The sequence below is a fragment of the Mustela lutreola genome, chromosome 1 (genome assembly GCF_030435805.1).
Source record: "Mustela lutreola isolate mMusLut2 chromosome 1, mMusLut2.pri, whole genome shotgun sequence".
In the NCBI taxonomy this organism is placed as follows: Eukaryota; Metazoa; Chordata; class Mammalia; order Carnivora; family Mustelidae; genus Mustela; species Mustela lutreola.
Window position 1 is genome coordinate 195,615,350 of NC_081290.1, and position 23,096 is coordinate 195,638,445.

Sequence of the window (23,096 nt, forward strand, 5' to 3'; positions counted from 1 at the left end):
GAGAATATAAACCTTTTTCTGTATATGATATTATCCTAGGTCACCATAAAATAGAAGGAAATTAAGCACTTAATTCCATGTGTCTTTTGTTTCATCTAGTTTTATATATGGCACAAGGATATTTTCCTTCCTTGGAAAGTCCTCAGAGCAGAATCTTAACATTTTCAGCTTCTTTCCTTTAGCGTCAAAAGCAATACCTGAGATACAGACGACTTTTCATGGATATTGAAAGGGAACAAGTAAAAGAACAACAAAGGCAAAAAGAACATCAGAAGAAAGTTGAAAAGTAAGTTCTTTGATCCTTAATGTGAGCCTTAATTTACCAGTTAAGATGATTTTGAAAGCTAAGTTTTAGAAATAATCAGGTGGTTTGGCTTCTGATCCATAGTGTAAACTGTTTTTTATCTGGATAGAAGTATGAAAGGTAGTTAAGAGCTATGTTTTTTTTAATAGACTCTTTTTTTTAAGTTGTAGGATTGCAGCGAAATTAAGCAGAAAGTACTGAGAGTTTATTTACCCCCTTATGGTATACATGGACTGTCTATGTCAATATCCTGAATCACAGTGGTACAGTTGTTACCACTGGTAAACCTCCATTAACACACTATAATCCATATTTTACTTTGGGATGCACTTAATATATTAACATATAATGTATTATTTGTTTCAGGAGTACAGACAGGTCTGTGAATCATCAGTCTTACATAATTCACAACACTTACTATAGCACATACCCTCCCCAGTGTCCATCACCCAGCCACCCTATCCCTCCCACGACCCTCCCCTCCAGCAGCCCTCAGCTTGTTTCCTGAGATTAAGAGTCTCTTAAGGTTTGTCTCCTTTCCCAGTTTTGGGATCCACTCTTGGTGTTATACATTCTTCCAGATTTTGACAAATGGATAATGACTTGTATTCACATAATATAATATACAGAATCATTTTACTGCCCTAAAAATGCTTCGTGCTCTACCTATTCATCTTTCCTCCCAGCCCAAGGCAGCTACTGATATTTTTATTGTCTCCATTGTTTTCCCATTTCCAGAATATCATATAGTGGGTATAAAATACATAGCCTTCTCAAATTGTCAATCTTCCACTTAGTAAAATGCATTTAAATTTCTTCTAATACCTTTTCATGGTTTGACAGCTCATTTTTTTTTAAAGATTTATATTTATTTATTGAGAGAGAGAGAATGAGAGAGAGAGAGCACAAGACAGGGGAGGGTCAGAGGGAAAAGCAGACTCCCTGCCGAGCAGGGAGCCCAATGTGGGACACCATCCCGGGACTCCAGGATCATGACCTGAGCAGAGGCAGTCGCTTAACCAACCGAGCCACCCAGGTGCCCTCACTTCTTTTTAGTGTGGAGTAATATTCTGTTGTCTGGTTGTACTACAGTTTTGTTTCTCCATTCACCTTCTGAAGGAATCTTGGTTTCTTCAAAGATACAGCAGTTCTAAATAAAGCTGCTTTAAATATCCATGTGCAGGATTCATGTGGGTTTTCACCTCATTTGGGTAAATACCAAGTAGTACGTTTGGTAGATAAAATGGTAAGAATACGTTTACGTTTGAAAGAAACTGCCAAATTTTATTCCAAAGTGGCTGTACCATTTTGCATTTCTGTGAGCAATGAACAAAAGTTCCTGTTGCTCCAGATCTTCTCCAGCATTTGGTGTTGTCATTGTTTTGGGTTTTGGTCATTCTAACAGTTATGTAATAGTATCTTCTTGTTTCAATGTGCAATTCCCTAATGTAGGATATGTAGCATCTTTTCATATGCTTATTAGCCATCTCTACATTTTCTTTGGTGAGGTATCTGTTTAGGTCTTTGGCTTATTTTTTAATTGGGTTATTTATTTTCTTATTCTTAAATTTTAAGAGTTCTTTGTAGTTTTGGATAATAGTCCTTTATCAATTTTTTTTTTTTTTTTTTACAAATACTTTCCCTCATCTGTGGCTTTAATTTTCATTCTTTTGACACTATCTTCTGAAAAGCAAAAGATTTTAATTTTAATGAAGTCCAGCTTGCAATTATTTTTTTTAATGTATCATGCCTTAGGTATTATACCTAAAAAATTATTGCCATATTCAAAGTCACCTACATTTTCTTTCTTTCTTTTTTTTGAAGATTTTTATTTATTTGACATAGAGAGACACAGTGAGAGAGGGAACACAAGCAGGGGGAGTGGGAGAGGGAGAAGCAGGCTCCCTGCTAAGGAGGGATCCTGATGTGGGGCTTGATCCTAGCACCCTGGCATCATGACCTGAGCCGAAGGCTGATGCTCAATGACTGAGCCACCCAGCTGCCCGTCTTTTTTTTTTTTTTTTTAGATTTTATTTATTTTTTTGAGAGAGAGCATGAGATAGAGCGTGAGTGGGGAATGGGGGAGGATGGAGGAGCAGAGGGAAAGGGGCAAGCACATTCCCCACTGAGCAGGGAGCCCGGCTTGATCTCAGGACCTGGGATCATGACCTGAGCCAAAGGCAGGTGCTTAACCGACTGAACCACCCAGGCCCTAACCTAGATTTTCTTTTGTGTTATCTTCTAAGTATTTTATCATTTTGTGTTTTACATTTAGTTCAGTGATCCATTTTGAGTTCATTTTTATAAGGGGTGTAAGGTCTCTGTTTGGATTCATTTTTCTGCACAGCTGTTCTATCCCATTTGTTGAAAAGACTATCTCTGCTCCATTGTATTGCTTTTGCTCCTTTGTCAAAGCTCAGTTAACTATATTTATGCAGGTCTATTTCTGGGCTCTCTGTTCTGTTCCACTGACCTATTTGTCAATTCTTTTGTCAATACTACACTGTCTTAAGAGAAAAATGATGCCTATGAGAGACTCACTTTTGCTTTCAGGACACATATAGGCTGAAAATGAAGGGATAGAAAAAGGTACTCCATGCAAATGAGCACCAAAGTACTGTGGGAGTGTCTATCCTTATATCAGACAAAATAGATTTTAGTTGAAAGCATCCCAATAGACAAAGAAAGTCATTATATAATGATAAAGGGGTAAATTTATGAGGATGATATAACAATTATAAATATTTATGCACCCAACATCAGAGTATTTAAACATAGTGCTCGCTTTGGCAGCACATGTACAGAGTACCTAAACATGAAGCAAATACTAACAGAACTGAAAGGAGAAATAAACAGCAGTACAATAATAGTAGGAGACTTTAGTATCCTCCCTTAAACAATGGATAGATCATCCAGACAGAAAATTAATAAGGAAATATTGGTTTTGAACAACATTAATGAACCTTAATGAATACATAACAGACATATACAGAACAATCTATCTAACAACAGCAGAACACACTTTCTTCTCAAGTACACATAGGACATTCTTCAAGGTAGATCATATGCCACATAGGCCACAACCCAAGTCTTAACAAATTCAAACAGACTGAAATTATATCAGGTATCTCTTCCAAACACATTGGTATGGAAGTAGAAATCAGTAATGAAGAAAAATTGAAAATTCACAAATACATGAAAAACAAGTAGCACACTTGTGAACAACCAATGGATCAAAGAAGAAATAAAGGAGAAATAAAATCTTTGGACAACATAAATGGAAACACAACATTCCAAAATGTATGGTATGCAGCAGAAGCAGCTCCAAGAAGAAAGTTTATACGTACAAGACGCCTTCAAAGAAAAAAGATCTCAAATAAATAACCTAATTTTACAACTCAAGAACTAGAAAAAGATGAGCAAACTAAGCCCAAAGTTAGTCAGAAGGAAGGAAATAAAGACTAGAGCAGAAATAAATAGAGAATAGAAAAGATCAATGATACTAAGAGTTGGTTTTTTGAAAAGATAAACAAAATTGAAATGCTTAGCTAGGTTAACCAAGGGAAAGAAAAAAAAAGAAAAGCAAATAAAATTGTAAACAGAAGAGGAGACATTACAGTTGATACCATAGAAACACCTAGATTGGGCAACCTAGAAAAAAAAAGAGGATAAATTTCTGGAAATGCACAACCTATCCAGACTGAAATATGAAGAAATAGAAAATCTAAACAGACCAACTGCAAATAAGGAGCTTGAATCAGTAATCAAAAAATTCCCAAGAAACAAAAGTCCTGGACCTGGCTTCATTGGTGAATTCTACTAAACATTTAAAGAAGAATTAACACCAGTCCTCAAATTCTTCCAAAAAAACTGAAGAGAAGGAAACACTTTCCAACTCATTACAAGGTCTACCCTGATACCAAAACCAGACAAGGTCACTACAGGAAAAGAAAATTACAGGCCAGTATCCCTGATGAACATTGATGTAAAAAGTCTCAACAAAATATTAACAAACTGAATTCAACAGTACATTAAAAGGATCCTATACCAAAGTCAAGTGGGATTTATTCCAAGGATGCAAGGAAGGTTCAGCCACTATGGATCAATCAATATGATACAACTGCATTAACAAAATGAGGCATAAAGATCATGTGATCATCTTAATAGATGCAGAAAAAGCATTTGAGAAAATTCAATATCCATTTTTGATAAAAACGCTTCAACAAACTGATACAGAGGGAATGTACCTCTCAGCATAGTAAATCCCTACATGACAAACCTACGGCTATCACACTGCACAGTGAAAAGTGGAAGTCATGGGTTGCCTGGGTGGCTCAGTCAGTGAAGCGTCTGACTTATGGTTTCATCTCAGGTCATGATCTCATGGCTCCTGAGATCAAGCTTCTGTAGGGACCCATGCTCAGTGGGGAGTCTGCTAGAAGATTCTCTTCCTTTTCCCCTCCCCCAACTCGCAAGTGTACTCTCACTCTCTCTCAAGTAAATCTTAAAAAAAAAAAAAAGAAAGAAAGAAAGAAAAGAAAAGATCTTTTCCTTTAAGATCAGAACAAAACAAGGATGCCAATTCTCCTCACTTATATTCATCCTAGCCAGAGCATTTAAGAGAAAAAGAAATAAAAGGTATCCAAATTAGAAAGGAATCATGAAATTGTAGCTGTTTGCAGAAGACATGATATTATATTTGGAAAACCCTAAAGACTCTACCAAAAACTTGTTAGAACTTATTAGTGAATTCAGTAATTCCTGTACTTTTCAGGATACAAAATCAATTTACAACAATCAGTTGTGTTTCTGTATACTAACAATGAACTATGTGAAAGATGAATTACGAAAATAATCCTGTTTACAATAGCATCAAAAAGAATAAAATACATAGGAAAAAATCTAACTAAGGAAGTGAAAGATCTGTATACTGAAAGTTAAAACATTGATGAAAGAAAGTGAAGATGACACAAATAAATGGAAAGCTCATAAATTAGAAGAATTAGTATTGTTAAAATGTTCATGATATCAAATAATATACAGAGTTAATGCAGCTCCTATCAAAGTTCTAAAGCTGAAATAGAAAAAACAATGCTATGGTGCTTGGGTGGCTTAGTTGGTTAAGCGACTGCCTTCTGCTTCAGTCATGATCCTGGAGTCCCAGGATCAAGTCCCGCATTGGGCTCCCTGCCCAACGGGGAGCCTGCTTCTCCCTCTGACCCTCCCCCTTCTCATGCTCTTGCTTTCTCACATTCTCTTTCTCAAATAAATAAGTAAATAAATAAATAAATCGTTAGGGGGAAAAAAAGAAGAAAAAAATACTAAATTCTAAAATTTGTATGGAACCACAAAAGACCCTGAATAGTGAAAGAAATCTTTTCTTTTTAAAGGTTTATTTGAGAGAGGGAGAGAGAGTGCATACTTAGGTGTACACACGTGTGCACGATAGGGGAGGGGCAGAGGGAGAGAAAGAATCCCCAGTAGATTCCCCACTGAGTGTGGAAACAGCACCCCCCCACACCTCCACCAAAGCAGTGCTGGATCCCATGGCCCTGAGATCATGACCTGAGAGAAAATCATGGGTTAGATGCTCAAGTGACTAAGCCACCCAGGCGCCCCAGTGAAAGAAATCTTGAGAAAGTAGAACAAAACTGGAAGCATCATGCTTCCTGATTTCAAGCTATGGTACAAAGCTGTAGTAATCAGAACAGTATGGTAGTCACATAAAACAGATACATAGATTAGTGGGACAGAATAAAGAGCCCAGAAATAAATCAGTTAATTTATAGCAGTGCAGTCAAGAATATACAATGGGAAAAGGATAGTCTCTTTGAAAAAATGGTGTTGGGAAAACTGGATATCCATATGTAAAGGAATGAAAGTGGCCTCTAACTTACTCCATCAAAAACCCAAAATGGATTAAAGACTTGAGCATAAGATCTGAACCTTTAAAACTATTGGAAGAAAACAAAGGAGTAAGCTCCCTGACTTTGGTCTTGGCAATGATTTTTTAATATCACATTGTAAGTACAAGCTACAAAGCAAAAAGAGTCAAGTGGGACTATATCAAATGAAGACTTCACTCAGCACACCAAAGGAGACAATCAACAAAATGAAAAGTAACCTGTGAGATGGGAGAAAATATTTGAAAAGTATATTCCTGATAAGGTGCATATATGAGGAACTTACACAGTGCAATAGAAAAAAAATAACAAATCAAACAGCCCAATTAAAAAATGGTCAAAGGACCTAAATAGACATTTTTCCAAGAAGACATACAAATGACCAATAGGTACATGAAAAGTTGCTCAACATCACTAATCAACAGGGGAATGCAAATCAAAACCATAATGAGATAACCACCTCATGCCTGTTTGAATGGCTGTTATATGAAAAACAAGAAATAGGTGTTGGCAAGGATGTAGAAAAAAGGAAAACTTGTACACTATTGGTGGGAATGTAAATTAGTGCAGTTACTATGGAAAACAGTGTGGAGATTCATCAAAGAAGTAAAAACAGAACTGCTGTATGATCCAAAAATCCCACTTGTGAAGGAGATGAAATCACTCTCTTACAGAGGTATTTGCACGCCCATGTTCATTGCAGCATTATTCAAAATAGCTAGGACGTGGAAACAACTTAAGTGTCAGCAGATGAATGAATAAGGAAAATGTGGTACATATATAATGGAATATTATTTGACTATGAAAAAGGAAAATCTTGCCATTTCTGACATGAATTAATATTGAAGTATTATGCAAAATAAAATAAATCAGAGAAAAATACTTTATGACCTTACTTATATAGGAACTCTAAAAAAAATGAACTCATTAAAACAGGGATAGATTGGTGTTTGCCAGAAGCAGGGAGGGATATGTGTGGGGGGGGTGTGAGATGTTGGTAAAAAGCTGCAGACGTTAGTTATAAGATAAAGGAGCTCTGGGGATCTAATAAAGAACAGTGTGGTGACACTGTCACTACAGTACTTGGAAGTTTGCTAAGATAGTAAATTTTAATTGTTCTCATCGCACACACAAAAGGTAACTATGGAGTGATAAAAGTGTTAACTAATATCATGGTAATCAGTTCATACTATATATATAAGAAGTCATTGATATATATAGTACACCTTAAAGTTACACAATATATTTGTCAGTTATCTCTCAATAAAGCAGTGGGGGGGCATATGTGGGTTTGAAAGCAAGGACTTCACTTCTTATCCACATTTGAGAGAGAGTCTGCATTTATTCAGCAAACATTAATCTGGCACTTTCATATGAGACTGTCCTAGACATAGGCATTACAAAGATAAATAAAACGTCGTTCCTTTTCTTGAGGAATTCATAAACCAAAATGGATGGGAACATAATTGCATGCAAGTAAGTAGTATAATTATTACAATAGAAGAAGTAGGTACAGAGTCCCAGAGAATACAGAAGTGGGGTTACCGATTGCCTCTGGAAAGTTAGAGAAATTATTACATTCAGTTGGGTCTAGATCGATAAATATGTGTTTACTGGAGAAGCTAATAAGATGGTGAGTAGAAAAATCAACATTAAATAGAGAGTGGAAGCAAATAATAGTATTCATGCAGAGTTTTATAATTTTGAAGGGCTTTCATATATTATTTCATTTGGTATTTTTCAACAATCAAACATTTGTGGAGAGTCTGGCACATGCCAAGTACTGCATTATATGCTGAGAATATTAAATGTAAACATGTGGCAGGATAGTAGTGGTTCATAGCACAGGCTTGGAATCAAATAGTCTTGGGTTTGAATTTGCAACTTATTAGATGTTTAACCTTTAGCATGTTTCTTTACCTCTGAGATTCAGTATTTTTAATTATAAAATGAGGATTATAATCCCTGTCTCCTAGGTTGTTGATAGAATTAAATGGAGAAATATACGTAAAATACTTAACATAGTGTTTGGCATTTAATAAAATCCTGGTAAATAGTACCTATTATGACCATGATGGTGGTGCTGGTGGTGGTGGTGATGATGATGATAATGATGGTGATGAAGATGTTGGGAAATAGGATGAGCACCAAGGGAAGCCAGACAAATGGAGAAAAGGAGATGAAAATAGTAATTTTAATGCTATATGAGAAGTAAGACAGGGGGACAGTTTAGGGAGATCAAGAAAGGCTTTATATATAGATGGGTTAGTACTCAAGCTGGGTCTTGAAGCATGAATTGGAATTTGCTAGATGGTCATGGACATAGCATGAAAGTATAAGTTATGTGTGGGAAACTGTGAGAACTTAGGGTGGCTAAATGGGTGGAAGTGAAGTGGCAGAGGGGCTATCAAAAGGCTGTTGTAAGATTTTAAGGCATAAGTCTTGTCAGATTTGTATTTTAGAAAGATCATTCTGAAAAACTGAGGCAGAGAGTCTAGTTAACTAGTAAGTTATTATAGTAGCTGAGGTAGGCCGTGATGGGAACAGAGAGTCATGTATTTAATAAAATTTAAGAAGTAGAATCCATAGGACTCAGTGACCAGTTTGGTTTGGTGTTGAGAATGGTCAAAGGTAGTTTCTAACTTTATTCTTGGATAGCTAAATGAATGATAGTACCATTAACATAGGGAAATAATGCCCAAAGTAGAACTAGATTTGATAGAAAGCTAGCAGGTTCAATTTAGGACATTGAGTGTGAGAAGCCTATGGAACATTAAGTGAGGACTGACTTATACATATTTGGAAATAAGAAACTAGAATTCTGGGATGCCTGGGTGGCTTAGTGGGTTAAAGCCTCTGTCTTTGGCTCGGGTCATGATCCCAGGGTCCTGGGATCGAGCCCTGCATCAAGCTCCTTGCTCAGTGGGGAGCCTGCTTCCCTTCCTCTCTCTGCCTGCCTCTCTGCCTACTTGTGATCTCTATCTGTCAAATAAATAAATAAAATCTTAAAAAAAGAAAAAAAAACTAAAATTCTGGCAGCAGTGAGAACGAAAGATTTCTTTAAGAATTTTCAATATTTGTTTCAACATGATTTGGGACCAAGCATAGAGCTGCTTCTGGGGCATAAATAAGTAAGAGGCACTTTTGTTGGTCTTCAGGCACTGAACGAATAAAATTAGAGACTTTGAGGGGTTTCAAACACTTTGAGGGGGTCTCAAGACATTTGCCACTATCTAAATTTGTGCAATAAAGAAGGCTGAAGGTGGTGCACCTGGGTGGCTTAGTCAATTAAGCCTCTGCCTTTGGCTCAGGTCATGATTTTGGGGTCCTGGGATTGAGTCCCATGTTGGGCTCTCCACTCAGCAGGGAGTCTGCTTTTCCCTCCAGCTCTGTTCCTTCCCTCTGCTTGTGCTCTTTCAAATCAATCAATCAATCAATCTTAAAAAAAAAAGGCTAGGGGTCTAAGTTGAAAACTTTTAGAAAGCTGAGAGAAATTTTCTATAATCTTATAGTACATGTAGAGTTCAGGACCCACCAGGATGAGGTTGGGGGTGTTGGGGACCCATCAGGTAAGACCCAGTGAATATACCAGGCTTTCAGTCTGGTATACAAGACACCGAAGAGTTCTACGGGAACATGGAGAGTTTGACACTAACAAGATGGTCTAACCAACTGTTGAATAAGCCTTACCCAAACTATAAAGCAGCCTTGATTCTGCTGAGTGCCTGATTAGATTGAGGTGATGAACCCTGCATTCTCTGCCTAGCAGAGATAAGGGTGAACTTTTCTGTCATAGATAACATCACTCGGAGCCTCTAAATTTCTTTTAAAACAACATTCAGCATTCAGTTAGAATTTTTAGGCATGTCAGGAGATAGGACCATATGACCAAAAGCCAAGAGGGAAAGAGACAACAGAAGCAGACTCACAGGTGACACAGATGTTGGTATTAGCAGACAAGGACTTTGAAACAGTTGAGTAATACACTCACGTAAATAGAGAAAAAGATGAAGAAAATAATGAAGATATGGAGAATTTCACCAGAGAACTGAATCTATAAGATAGGATAAACTAGAAAGTCAGGTGTTGACAAATATAATCTCAAAATAGCAACTCAGTAGATACACAAGGATACACCTCTTCATACTCATTAGAATAGCTTAAAAAAGAAGATGACAACGAACTTAACAGTACCAAATGTTGGCCAGGATGTTGATGAGTTATAACTGATATATTGGTAGTGAAAGTGGAAAAGAGTATGACCACTTTGGAAAACTTTAGTTTTTTTTTTTTTAAATACTTAAATATATATCTAGCTCACGACATAGACCTTTTACTGCTAGATATTTCCTCAAGGAAAATGAAAACATTTATAAAAACACTGAACAGTGAGAGAATATATTCTTTTTATGTGTCAGTAGCACATTTATCAAGATTGATCATATCCTGGGTTATTTTTCAGAGTATGATTTCTGATTATAGTGATGTTAAGCTAAAAATCAGTAAGCAGTACATCTTAAGAGAATTCTGAATGAAAGATAAAATTGCAATGGAAATTATTAGAAAATGCTTTGAAGAGAGTAATAAGACAAAACATAGCAAAATTTGTCAGAATTAGAAGGAATTAGAGCAATTATCAGAAAAAGTAAAAAGGCTAAAAATAAATGTAGCTTTCCATCTTTAAGAAGTTAGGAAAAAATAGCAAATCAAGAAGAAGTCATAAAGAGCAGAAATCAGTGAAAGAGAAAACAAATGTACAATGGAGAAAATCAACAAAGCCAACAACTGGTTCTTTGAAAATTTAGTTTTGCCAGGGATAACTGATCAGTGAAAAAGATAAGAGAGAAAGCCAATATTAGGAATGAAAAATGAGTCATTACTGCAAAGCCTAGAGACATTAATGATAATAAAAGGACGTATGAACAATTCCATGCTAAAAAAAAATTTGATCATTTTGATGAAATAGACAAATTCCTTTAAAAAAATGTGGATGCAAGAAGAAATAGAAATCTGACTCACCCTATAACACGTAAAGAAAGTAAATCAGTTATTTTTTTAAAAGATTTTATTTATTTGTGTGTGTGTGGGGGGGGGGAGCATGCATGCTGGAGAATGGACAGAGGGAGAGGGACAGAAAATCCCATGCAGACTCGGTGCTGAGCATGGAGCCCAATGCAGGGCTTAGTCCAACGACCCTGAAATCATGAGCTGGGCCCAAATCATGAGTTGAATGTTCAACCGACTGAGCCATTGAGTGCCCCCAAAGTAAATCAGTTTTTAAAAATCCTTCCAAAAAGAAAAATTTATGGTCAGGTATAGGCTCAAATGTCAAGGGGAAAAAAAACAATAGCGAGTTTTACATAAACTATTCTAGAGAATGGAAAACAGGCAGTTCTTCCCAAATAATTGTAGAGGCCAGCATAATCTTAATCCCAATCTGATAAGGACATCACAAGAAAGCACCATTACAGATTGATTTCTCTCATGAACAGAAATGTAAAATTCTAAGTGAAATAGTAGCCCAGTGACCTTTGAGGGGCACTCTTGCATGCCCTTGCCCTTGAAACTTCTGCCTAAGCCTCTGCCTCTTGCCACAAGGCAGCTTTTTTTTTTTAAAGATTTTATTTATTTATTTATTTATTTATTTATCCGACAGAGACACAGAGAGAGAGAGAGAGAGATATCACAAGTAGGCAGAGAGGCAGGCAAAGAGAGAGGGGAACGCAGGCTCCCTGCTGAGCAGAGAGCCCGATGCAGGGCTCCATTCCAGGACCCTGGGATCATGACCTGAGCTGAAGGCAGAGGCTTTTACCCACTGAGCCACCCAGGTGCCCCCCAAGACAACTTCTTAAACACCCCTGAACTTTTCCCAAGCCATGGACCCAATGGTGACAAAGCTTTTTGCAACACTAATGATGAAGAAAAAAAAAAAAAAAGACTAAAATAAAATATTCCAAGATATTTAAGAATTATCTTTGGATGCTGGAAATAATTTTTTTCTGTTCTTTTTGTGTTTCTTAATTTTTCAGATTTTTTATCATTAGTGTATTTGACTTTGAGAGCCTATGCAATATCTGCAGGGGCCCCTTGCTGGTAAATTTCCTGTTTATTTTGTAGTAGAGAGTACAAGGACTTCTGAAATTTTTATGTGACAGTCCACTAGTGAGAATAGTTTCCTTTGAGCTGTTTAATAGTTTCTTTAGTATGTTTCTATTCTCATGTGCTTTTTCTCCCCTTGAGATAGAATACTCTTGTCTTAAAAACAACTTGATAAAAACAGCTGCTGTGAAATAGTGTGTGTATTTGTTTTGGATTGGGGTAGAAGAGGCTTGGAAAAATCTAGACAGGATTCTATTTAAATATTTCAAGTTATCTTTTCTATTCTTAATGTTCCTTAGGACTATGATTACATAACCTCCCTGGATAACAATTTCAGAATCTAAGGACACTGGCTCTCAAGAAGTTCATTCTTTTATCTAGGCCAGATTTGTCATACCATAACCTAGTCATTTAGCCATAATTATGACAGATCTGCATCAGAAATTCTTCCAGTTCTATAGTGCCTGTATATAAGCGTTTTACCAACTCATCAAGCAAAAGAACAGAAATTTAGTCCAGTTCATATAACCGAAGCCAAGATATCCCTGCTGTGGGTGTTTTATGTCTAACCTAAATCTTCTTATGACATGCCTACCACATGGCATAGACAGTGGGGAATTCTTCTTTAGCTATATGCTGACCTTCTTTGAAAGCTTTTCTGCTTAAGGCTTTTGTTTTATTGCCATTTTCTCACTGGATAATCTTTTTCTTCTTTGATTTATACTTTTGACCCCAGAAAAAGTATGAAGGTCTTTGTCTCACAGATGGCATCAGAAAATTAAACCTGTTGTCAGTCATTTGCAAATAATTAAAAATAATTTTTTTGCTTTTTCCTTGTTGAAGAAACTAGATCATACAATGACTTTATTTATTTTTTTTTTTGCATGGTTATGATTTAACTTAAAGACAAAACCATTTTAGCAACGTTCTAAAATGAACATACATCAGCTTTCTATACAGGAATTAATAATAACTGCTTTACCTCAGTTGTTACTGGAGTCAAATGATATGTTTTCATTCATTTAGCAGCAGTTTGTTGAGTATCTATTAATTGGTATATATGATAGCTAGACTTAGGGGGTGTGGAAAATGAAAGACATCATCCTACTCCTCAAATATTTTACTAGATAGTTTTCACTTATGAATGGGGAAGCAGATAACTGAATAGATCATTATAATACCATATTTTTGGTATTACAGGACAACATAGCAAGTGGTTAAGAACATCCAGAGATAATGTGTTCAGATCCCACCTCTGCGACATACCAGTTGTGTGACTTTGGGAACGTTACCTCAGTGAGCCTTGCTTTCTTCTCTCTGAAACAGAGATATACTTCATAAAGTTGCTGTGAGAATTAAATGTGGTCACCTATAAATGTATGTAATCTGGCATAATGTATGTTCAATAAGTGTTAGTTGCCAAGTATTTAAGGAAAAAAATAACATCAAATTTTTCATTATTCCAGAGAATGGAAAACAGGGAATACTCCCCACGTAATTATAGAGACCACTATAACCTTACTGCCAACCTGATAAAGACATTGCAAGAAAGCGATGTTACAGACTAATTTCTATTATCAACATAAGTATAAAAATCTCAAGTAAAATAAAACATTCCTTTTAATACTATTAGAAGAAAAAATTGCAAGAATATATGGGGGTACAGAGACTGTGTTTTCAACTCGGAATTGGGGGTATGGTTGTAGTAGTAGGCTTCTTGGGCTGAAGTTTTGAAGGATTAATAGTGCTATGAGACAAAATTGTAATTGGTCTGGAGAAAAGAGTGTATGGGAATCTTAGGTAAAAGCAATAACATTGAAAAGCAGTGACTTGAGTGACACTTCTGAGCTGGATATGATTAGAGGTAAAATAGTGGAAAAAGGCAAGTCTTAAGAAATGAAGACAAGATCATAAACAGCTATGTATGTCATGAGAAGGGATTTGGATTTTTATCCTGAAAACAGGAGCCACTTAGGGCATTGTGGGAAATAGATGAGGTGACTAAGACTAGATGTTAGGAGATTATTGAAGTATTATACTTAGAAGATGAGAGGTGAAATTTTTTTTTAAAAAATTATTATATAAAGTCCTTACTGTGTGTCAAGTACTTTACATAGATTATAGTCTCATTTAATTGATACACAATTCTATAGGATAGTGGTAGCTGTCATTCATTGAGTGTTTATAATGTACGAGGCACAATGTTGAATATTTTAGAGACATTAGCTCATTTACTCACTTCAGTAACCTTATGAGGTAAATTTTATTGTTATACAGAAAATGAGCCCTAGAGAGGTTGAGTAATTACCTAAGATTAAGATCACACTTAGCAATGGCAGAACTGGAATTCAATCCCAGATTTATTGGATTCCATCACCCAACCTCTTTGAAGCCTGTAACACCACCTTTCATATAAGCCAGGGCCAAGGAGGCAATGAGGAGGCAATTTTAAGAATGTAAGACAGAGAGTTGGTGGGATTTGTCAGTAGAGAATTCAGGGTTAAGTCCCAGATTTATGGTTTAGGCCAGCAGATAAAATCTAAAACAGATTTGCCTGGGAGGAGGTAGATGTAGAGAGGATAAGTTTAGTTTGGGGCATACTGGGTTTAAGGTGCTTAAAGGAAATCCAACTAGAGAATCCAGTAGGAAGTATTATGTTATTTTTAATAATGATTTCAGAAATCACTAAGGAAGAATACTTAGCAGAATCAGGAAGTTAGTAGACAGAAAGATTGAACAGAAAAACAGGATCAGCAAGCAGTGATTTAGACCTGGTAGATTAGACCTTAATCCTGTTGTGGCAAAGAAGAATATTTCTTTCATGTCTTTGAGGTCTAACAGGGCACCTCTTTAACCCCTGAAATAAACCTGTTTTTTAATCTTACAAGCCGAATTCCTTTTATTTGAAAGTATTGGTGTTGGCAAATATCTGGCTTGGAAAGACAGAAACCGTAGAGCCAAAAAGATAGTCCTCATTTTTAGGTTTAGGTCGGTATTTTAGTTTTAACTTCTTAAAGGATTAGTTGTGTGGCCTTATCGTATGGAAGATTCATGAGTGACAAGAGTTTTCAAGTTGTTGCAATTGTATGACTATTTTTTTAAAAATTGTTTTTATTAACATATAATGTATTATTTGCCCCAAAGGTACAGGTATGACTATTTAAGAAAAATTTTTTAAAGATTTTATTTATTTACTTGAGAGAGAGAGAGTGAGTGAGAGAGCACGAAGGGGGGAAAGGGTCAGAGGCAGAAGCAGACTCCCTACCAAGCAGGGAACCTGATGTGGGACTCGATCCTGGGACTCCAGGATCATGACCTGAGCTGAAGGCAGTTGCTTAACCAACTGAGCCACCCAGCTGTCCCGTATGGCTATTTTTTAATGCAGTTTGCCTGTAACATTGATTCATCTTAAGGATTCTTTCCAGAGTATAAATGTTGACCTATACTTGTTTAGTTGTGTCAACACACTGCATAGCAAGTTTGCCAACCAAACTGCAGTGTTTTCTATCCCTCCTCTCTTTTACTGAAAGTCTGACACTAGTTTCAGAATACCTTTTGGCATAACTGCTATAGCTGCATTCGCTTCAGTGCTCTGGAAAAAAACAGTACATTGACATGTTGATTTTTTGCCTACTTTAGTTTCTGTTGTGTACCAAATGAAAGTTATATTTACACAAGATGCCTTAAAGTTATCAGAGAAGAATAAGAGCTTGTTTACAGAATAACTGTTTATACCAATTTTGTAAGTTAACTTTGTATTTTTGATTTTATGATCCTTTCTGAAACTACTATATGGCAGTTCTTAACCTTCTAACCTTTTGAGGTTAAGAATCTCAAAAACCTGTCAAAAATACCTTTGAGACAATCAAATAAAAATGTCAAATTGGCAGGTAGTTAAATAGGTTTGAATCTCAGAGCAACTGTCTGATGGAGCTGTAGCTTTAGGAGATACAGATGTTGGTGGTTCTAATTGAAGCAGATGGCGTACCTCAAGTCACCTGGGGAGAAGTTATAGTATAAGAAGTGGAGAATGCCTAGATACGTTGTATTTCTGCTTATGTACTATGACTTTTGGAAGGCCACAGACTATTTTTAATATCTAATTTTATTTTTTTTAATTTTTTAATTTTAAATTTTTTTTTTTTTTTTTTTTTTGCTCTCTAATAACTTTTGCTTGGGTACAATATTGGTCCCATTGAGAAAGTATGTGCCAGATGGATGAAATGACCTGTAGGCCACCATTGACTTTGGAGAGAGTTGTTTTGATGGAGTGGTTGATGGGCCTTAGAGCCACACTGGAGTAGTTGAGGAGACCAGGAAATAGAGACAGAAGGTCTAGACAACTCTCACAAGATGTTTGACGTAAGGAGTAGCTAGGGAGGAGGAGGAGGGGCTGAGTCCATCATTTCTAGTCACTGTTCTATTACCAAGATCTACATTGTCAACATTTGCAAAACAGTGCTGACGTGTTTCCTTAGTTCTTGGTTTACCGGTTTAGAGAATGATTGGTACAGAGAATTATACCAGTAACTAAGCTTTTACATTGTCATTCACTTGGCTCATTTAAATTTCACCATTGAAAACCTCAATTTGATTGATTACCTTCAGAAAAATCTTTTACCACTTGCCTTTTTCACAACATAAGGAGTTACTGAACTAAGCAAATATAAATGTCCTCAAAATACCACTTTTCTTTCCTGGCTGTCTTTGGAATAAGATCTCTATGTCTATCCCTAGCCAGGAGCACCTTCATGATCTCAGACTCATCTTTTAGCTTTTGTATTCTTTTAATCTTGTCCTGTCATTCTCTTGCATGGTTCACACGCATTGTATTTTAAGAGAGCTGATTGCCGTGTATTTTAAAGTTAGTTGTGACTAATTTCTGCCTGTTTTGGCCTTCCACACATTACCTTTCTCATATTCCTACTACACTGCCTTGCATGCCTTTAAATCTTCATCTTGACTGATAGGAAAACCATCTCTCTCTGCCCATGTTGCAATATTGAATTTTCTTACCTCTAACCCTATTATGACTTCTTTTTGCATTTGAGTTTGAATCATACTATAAAAGTTGTGTTTATGTTTTATACCCTTTGAGGAATATTCAGTTTAGACTTTGAGTTGGAGCTCAGCAAAGAATGGCAAGTGTGGGGAAACACACGAAAATCCTTGTTTAAAGTAGCCTTGTCACTCTGCTAGAGATGGCCATATTAGGTGTCAGAATCTGGATGGCTTTGAGTTCCATATACAGTACAACTACTGAGTCTCTTGTACTTTTCCAGTGCTTGATCTTTCAGCCTTTGTAGGATGGTTTCCAGGTTTTTAATATATACCTGTATTAATCTAACTTGAAGGCCATAATTCCCCTGGAGTAAATAGCTTGCCATAAATGGATAGAAGCCCAGAATTTTCAGCAGTCCATGCTTTGTTGAAGAGGTATGTGTGTAACTTGGCCTCATACTACTGTTCAGAAAACAATAGCTCTTTTGTTTTGAAGTAATTTTTAACAACTGACATTATCAGCATGTATTTATAAGTTTTCGTCTTCAATCAGTCATATATTTTAACAAACGCTCATTACTTAGGTTTTCTGATATTTTTCTCCAGGAACTACTTATTTCCTCTCTACTTATGGGTGAATTTTAAAAAATAAATAAATACAATTAATGTTCAATAGACTGCATATATTTAAAGTATAAACTTTGATCTTTTGACATATATATATATACATATACATATATGAAATCACTACCATAGTCAAGACAGTGAACATATGTCATTTCCAAAAGTTTACTCATGCCCTTGGTAGCCCCACTTTTTCTCCTTCCCTGTCTCCACCTCAAAGCAACCACTGCTTTGCTTTCTGTCACTGTAGATTAGCTTGCATTTTTGGAATCATGCTGTTAGCCAGACTCTCTTGATCAGGTTCTTGAGTCTCAATGTGATAAAATGAACTTTGAATTGGAGAAAAAGAAAACAGGCAGAGCTTACTGAAGATAGCTTGGATACAAGATAGTTGATAAGAAAGAGGAATGTAGCCCCTGAAGGGATACTGTGCATGGTTTTTAAAGGCACTTTTCCAAGGGATGAGGGACTAGGACTGGGAAAGTGTCCTTCAGTTGCTGGATCGTTATCTTCTGGTCATGATTCGTTAATGGTCGTAAGATAGTTGTAGGTTGCCTTTTGCCATGGTCAGCATTGTTTAGGCTACAGGAAAAACAGAAATACTTGTACAAGCCAACTTTGGATTGTTACTTCTGTGTAAACTGTTTTTTTTTTTTTTTTAAAGATTTTATTTATTTATTTGACAGAGATCACAGTAGGAGAAAGGAAGGGAAGAGATCACAGAGAGAGAGGAAGGGAAGCAGGCCCCCTGCTGAGCAGAGAGCCCGATGTGGGACTTGATCCCAGGACCCTGAGATCATGACCTGAGCCGAAGGCAGCGGCTTAACCCACTGAGCCACCCAGGCGCCCCTTTGTTTTTGCTCAAATAACCATTACTCTCTAACAGGTTAGAGGTTTCTGAGAAGGAGGTATTTGTCCATAAGTGTTTGGAAACTTAACTCTTGTAGACCAGTGGCTTTATAGGATTTAACTTCCTTTTGTTTTCCCTATTCCAATACAACATGTACTCTTGTGCCCATCTCCTTTTACTCAGCATAGTTATTTTTAGATTCATTCTTGTTATAGTATCAAGAGTTCATTGCTTTTAGTTGTGGAACAGTATTCCATTTTATGAATATACCACAATTTATCCATTCGTAGCTTGATGGATATTTGGGTTGTTTCCAGTTTGGGACTGTTAGGAAAAAAGCTGCAGTGAGCATTCATGCATAAGCCTTTGGAAGTATGATGCCTTTTCTCTTGGGAGTATACCTGGGAGTGCAATGGTATGATCATATGGTAAGTATATTTTTAATTTTTTATAGAAACTGTCAGACTGTTTTCCAAAGTGGTTGTACCATTTTATTTTACTACCAGTGTAAGAGATTAAGTGCTTACAGCTTCACCAGTATTCAGTATTGGGTATGGTCAGTCTTTTTTATTTTAACCATTTGAATAGGTGTGTTGTGGTATCTCACTGTGGCATTATTTTACACTTCCTATATGACTGAAGATGTTGAGCATCTTTTCAAGTGTTTATTTGCCATCAGTATATCATTTTTTGTGACACTTCTATTCAAACCCCAATTTTTTGAGTTGTCTTATTATTGAATTTTAAGATTTCTTTAATATAATCTGGATATAAGTCTTTTATCAGATAAATGCTTTGCAAAGATTTTCTCCCACCTGGTGGTTTGTCTTTTTATTTTAATACTGTCTTTTAAAGAGCAGAAGTTTTAAATCTTGATGAAAACCCGTTTTCAATTTGTTCTTTAATAGATTATGGTTTTGGTGTTATATTTAAGAAATCATTACATAGCCCAAGGAAAAAAATTTCTTTTTTGTTTTCTTCTAGAAAGATTATCACTTTAAGATTGTATATTTAGATCTGTGATTCAGTTAAAGGTTAATTTTTATATATGATATGAAGTTTATTTTTTTGCATATGAATATCCATTTGTCAAAAAGCTCTCTTGGTGGTGGATATTAAGGACGGCACATATTACATGGAGCACTGGGTGTGGTGCATAAACAGTGAATCTTGGAACACTGGAAGAAAGCTATCTTTTTGGGGTGCCTGGGTGGCTTGATTGGTTAAGCACCCGATTCTTGGTTTCTACTCACGTCCTGATTTCATGGGTTGGGAGATTGAGCCCAACATTGGGCTCTGCACTTATTGGGAATCTGCTCCCTCTGCTCCTTCCCCTGCTCTTGCACCCACACTCTCTTTCTCAAATAAGTAAATAAAATCTTTTTTTTTTCACATGTATATTTTTATTATGGGTTAATCCTACTTCAAAGTTCTAGTCTCTAAATAAATAAATCAATCTTTTTTTTTTAAGACTATCCTTTCTCTACTGCATTGCCATTGTGCATATGTCAAAAATCACAAACAAAAGAGAAAATTGATAGGTTAGACTTCATTAAAATTAAAAACAGTCAAGAAAGTGGAAAACAACTCCAGAATGGGAGAAAATATTTGAAAATCATATATCTAATAAAGAGACTTGTATTCAGAATATATAAAGAACTCCTACAACTCAGTAATAAAAAGACAACCCAATTAGAAAGTGGACAGAGTATTTAAATAGATATTTCTCCCAGGAAGGTACATAAATGGCTATAAATACTTGAAAATATGCTCAACATCAAGAGTTATTGGGAAATGCAAATGAAAGCCACAGTAAGATACCGTCTCACACCCAGAAGCATTGCTATTATAAAAACAACAAATAATAAGAGATGTTGATGAGAATATGGAGGAATTAGAATTTCCATACATTGTTGGTGGGTAATGTAAACTGGCAAAGTTGTTTTTGGAAAATAGTTTAGCAAATCTTCAAAAGGTTAAACAGATTTATCATATGACTCAGGAATTTTACTGGATATATAGCCAAGAGAACTAAAAGTACACATCCACCCAGAAACTTACACACATTTTCTTAGTAGCATTATTCATAATAGCCAGGAAGTGGAAGCATCCCAAGTATCTAAGAACTGATGAATAGATAAATCAAATGTGGTATATCTATACAGCAGAATATTAGCAATAAAAAGCAATGAAACACTGGTATGTACTACAACGTGGATGGACTTTGAAAATGTTTTGCCTAGCGAAAGAAGCTAGTCCCAAAGGCCACATGGTGTATGATCCCATTTATATGAAATGTCTAGAATAGGCAAATCCATGGAGGCTCTATTGGGTCTGGGAAAGAGGGGATGGAGAGTGACTGTTAATGAATACAGAGTTTCTTTTGAGATTTCCTTTGGGAGTGATGAAGATGTTCTCAAATTATATTATGGTGATGGTAAACTTTATGATATCCAAGTTATGTCTTAGGGTATTTAAAAAGTGAGTTGTCCATATGTGTGTTGGTTTATGTCTGGACTTTCTTCTGTTCCACTGATCTGTTTGTCTAAATACTAATACCATGCTGTTCTGGTTAGGATATTTTATAATAATGCTTGAAATCTCCTAGTGTTAGCCTTCCAATTTTTTTCCTCCAGACCTGTCTTGGCTGTTCTAGGTCCTTTGTATTTCCATATAAATTTTAAAATAAATTTGTCAATTCATACAAAAAGCCTTCTTGGATTTAAAAAGAGAGAGAGAGAGAGAGAGAGAGAGAGAGATATTTATTTATTTTAAAGTGAGAGTTATGGAAAGGACCAGAGAGCGAATTTCAAGCAGACTTCCCACTGAGCAGACTCCCCCTGAGCATGGAGCCTGACTTGGGGCTGGATCTCATGACCCTGAGATCATGAGCTGAGCTGAAACCAAAAGTCAGATAGATGCTTTACTGACTGAGCCACCCAGTTGCCCCAAGCCTTCTTGGATTATGATTGGGATTGTGTTGAATCTAAAGATAATATGGGGAGAACTGGGAAGAAAGAGTTAATTAAGTTTTCCAACCCATGAACAAGATACATTGCTCCATTTATAATTTTTCTTAATTACAGTTTTCAGTGTATAGGTCTTTCATGTCTTTTGTAATTTCTGTCTGTAAGCATTTCATAGTTTTATTGTTAAGTAAATGGTATTTATTTTATTTCAGTTTCTAATTTTCTTTCTTGTTGCTTATATAGAGAGGCATAATTTATTTTTGAGTGTGGATCTTTTACCCTGCAGCCTTATTAAGCTCTCATGTATTAATTCATTGGATTTTTTAACATGGTGATCATGTCATCTTCAAAGACAGTTGTACTTCTTCTTTAAATCAGGATGGGTTTTATTTCTCTTTCTTGCGTGATTATACTGGCTGGAACCTTCAGTACAATGTTGAATAGAAGTGCTCAGAGTGGACAGTTCCGGATCTTAGGAAAGCATTTAATCATTCATCATTAAGTATGATATTAGCTGTAGTATTTTCATGGATACCATTTATCAGACTGAGAAAGTTCTTTTCTCCTGGTTTGTTGAGAATTTTTATCAGGAATGGATGCTAGATTTTGTCAAAAAATTGTTTTCACTAGTAAAATGATCGTATGTTTCTTTTTTAGTTTATCGATATGGGAATAACATTGATTGATATTTGAATGTTAGACCAATCCTAGTTCCTGGGGTACACCCCACTTGGTAATAATGTATAGTTTTTTTAGTGGATTTGCTTAAAGTTTTGTTTAGAATTTACACCTACATTCCAAAAGATATTGGTTTGTACTTTCCTCATAATATCTTTGATTTTGGTTTCAGAGACTGATAAAATGTGTTGGGAAGTATTCTCTCTCGTTTTTTGAGGAAGAGTTTATATAGAATTGGTATTAACTTCTATCTTAAATGTTTGGTTGAATTTGCCAGTGAATCCATCTGGTTTTAGATATTTCATTGTGGAAAGTTATTAACAACATTTTTAATGTTGATAATAGATATAGAGCTATCTAAGTTATCTATTTTTTTCTTGTGTAAGCTTTAGTAGTTTGTGTCTTTTAATGAATTTGTCATTTCATCTAAGTTGTCAAATATTTTGGCAAGGCATTGTTCTTAGTATTCTTCTATTATTTGGTATCTGTAGGATCTGTAGTGATGTTGCCCCTCTTATTTTTTATCTTAATATAATTTGTATCTTCAGGGTACTTGGGTGGCTCAGTCCTTGAACATCTGACTCTTCATTTCCTCTCCAGGTCATGATTTTGGGGTCATGAAATGGAGCCCCATGTTGGGCTCCGTGCTGGGTGTGGAGCCTGCTTGC

At 35.9% G+C, this 23,096-nt stretch overlaps 1 protein-coding gene across 7 annotated transcripts in view; it reads left to right on the forward strand.

Moving 5' to 3' along the window:
- The window catches only part of CCDC15 (coiled-coil domain containing 15), a 79,241-nt gene that overhangs the window by 32,526 nt on the left and 23,619 nt on the right, over nucleotides 1-23,096 (forward strand). For 6 of the 7 annotated variants that reach the window (XM_059183852.1, XM_059183841.1, XM_059183861.1 and 3 more), the window contains one exon: nucleotides 183-286. In XM_059183852.1, the coding sequence (XP_059039835.1) occupies nucleotides 183-286 (104 nt within the window). Of the gene's footprint in view, nucleotides 1-182; nucleotides 287-13,506; nucleotides 13,684-23,096 lie in introns of all 7 variants that reach the window. The other variant, XR_009356493.1, reaches the window with a different exon arrangement.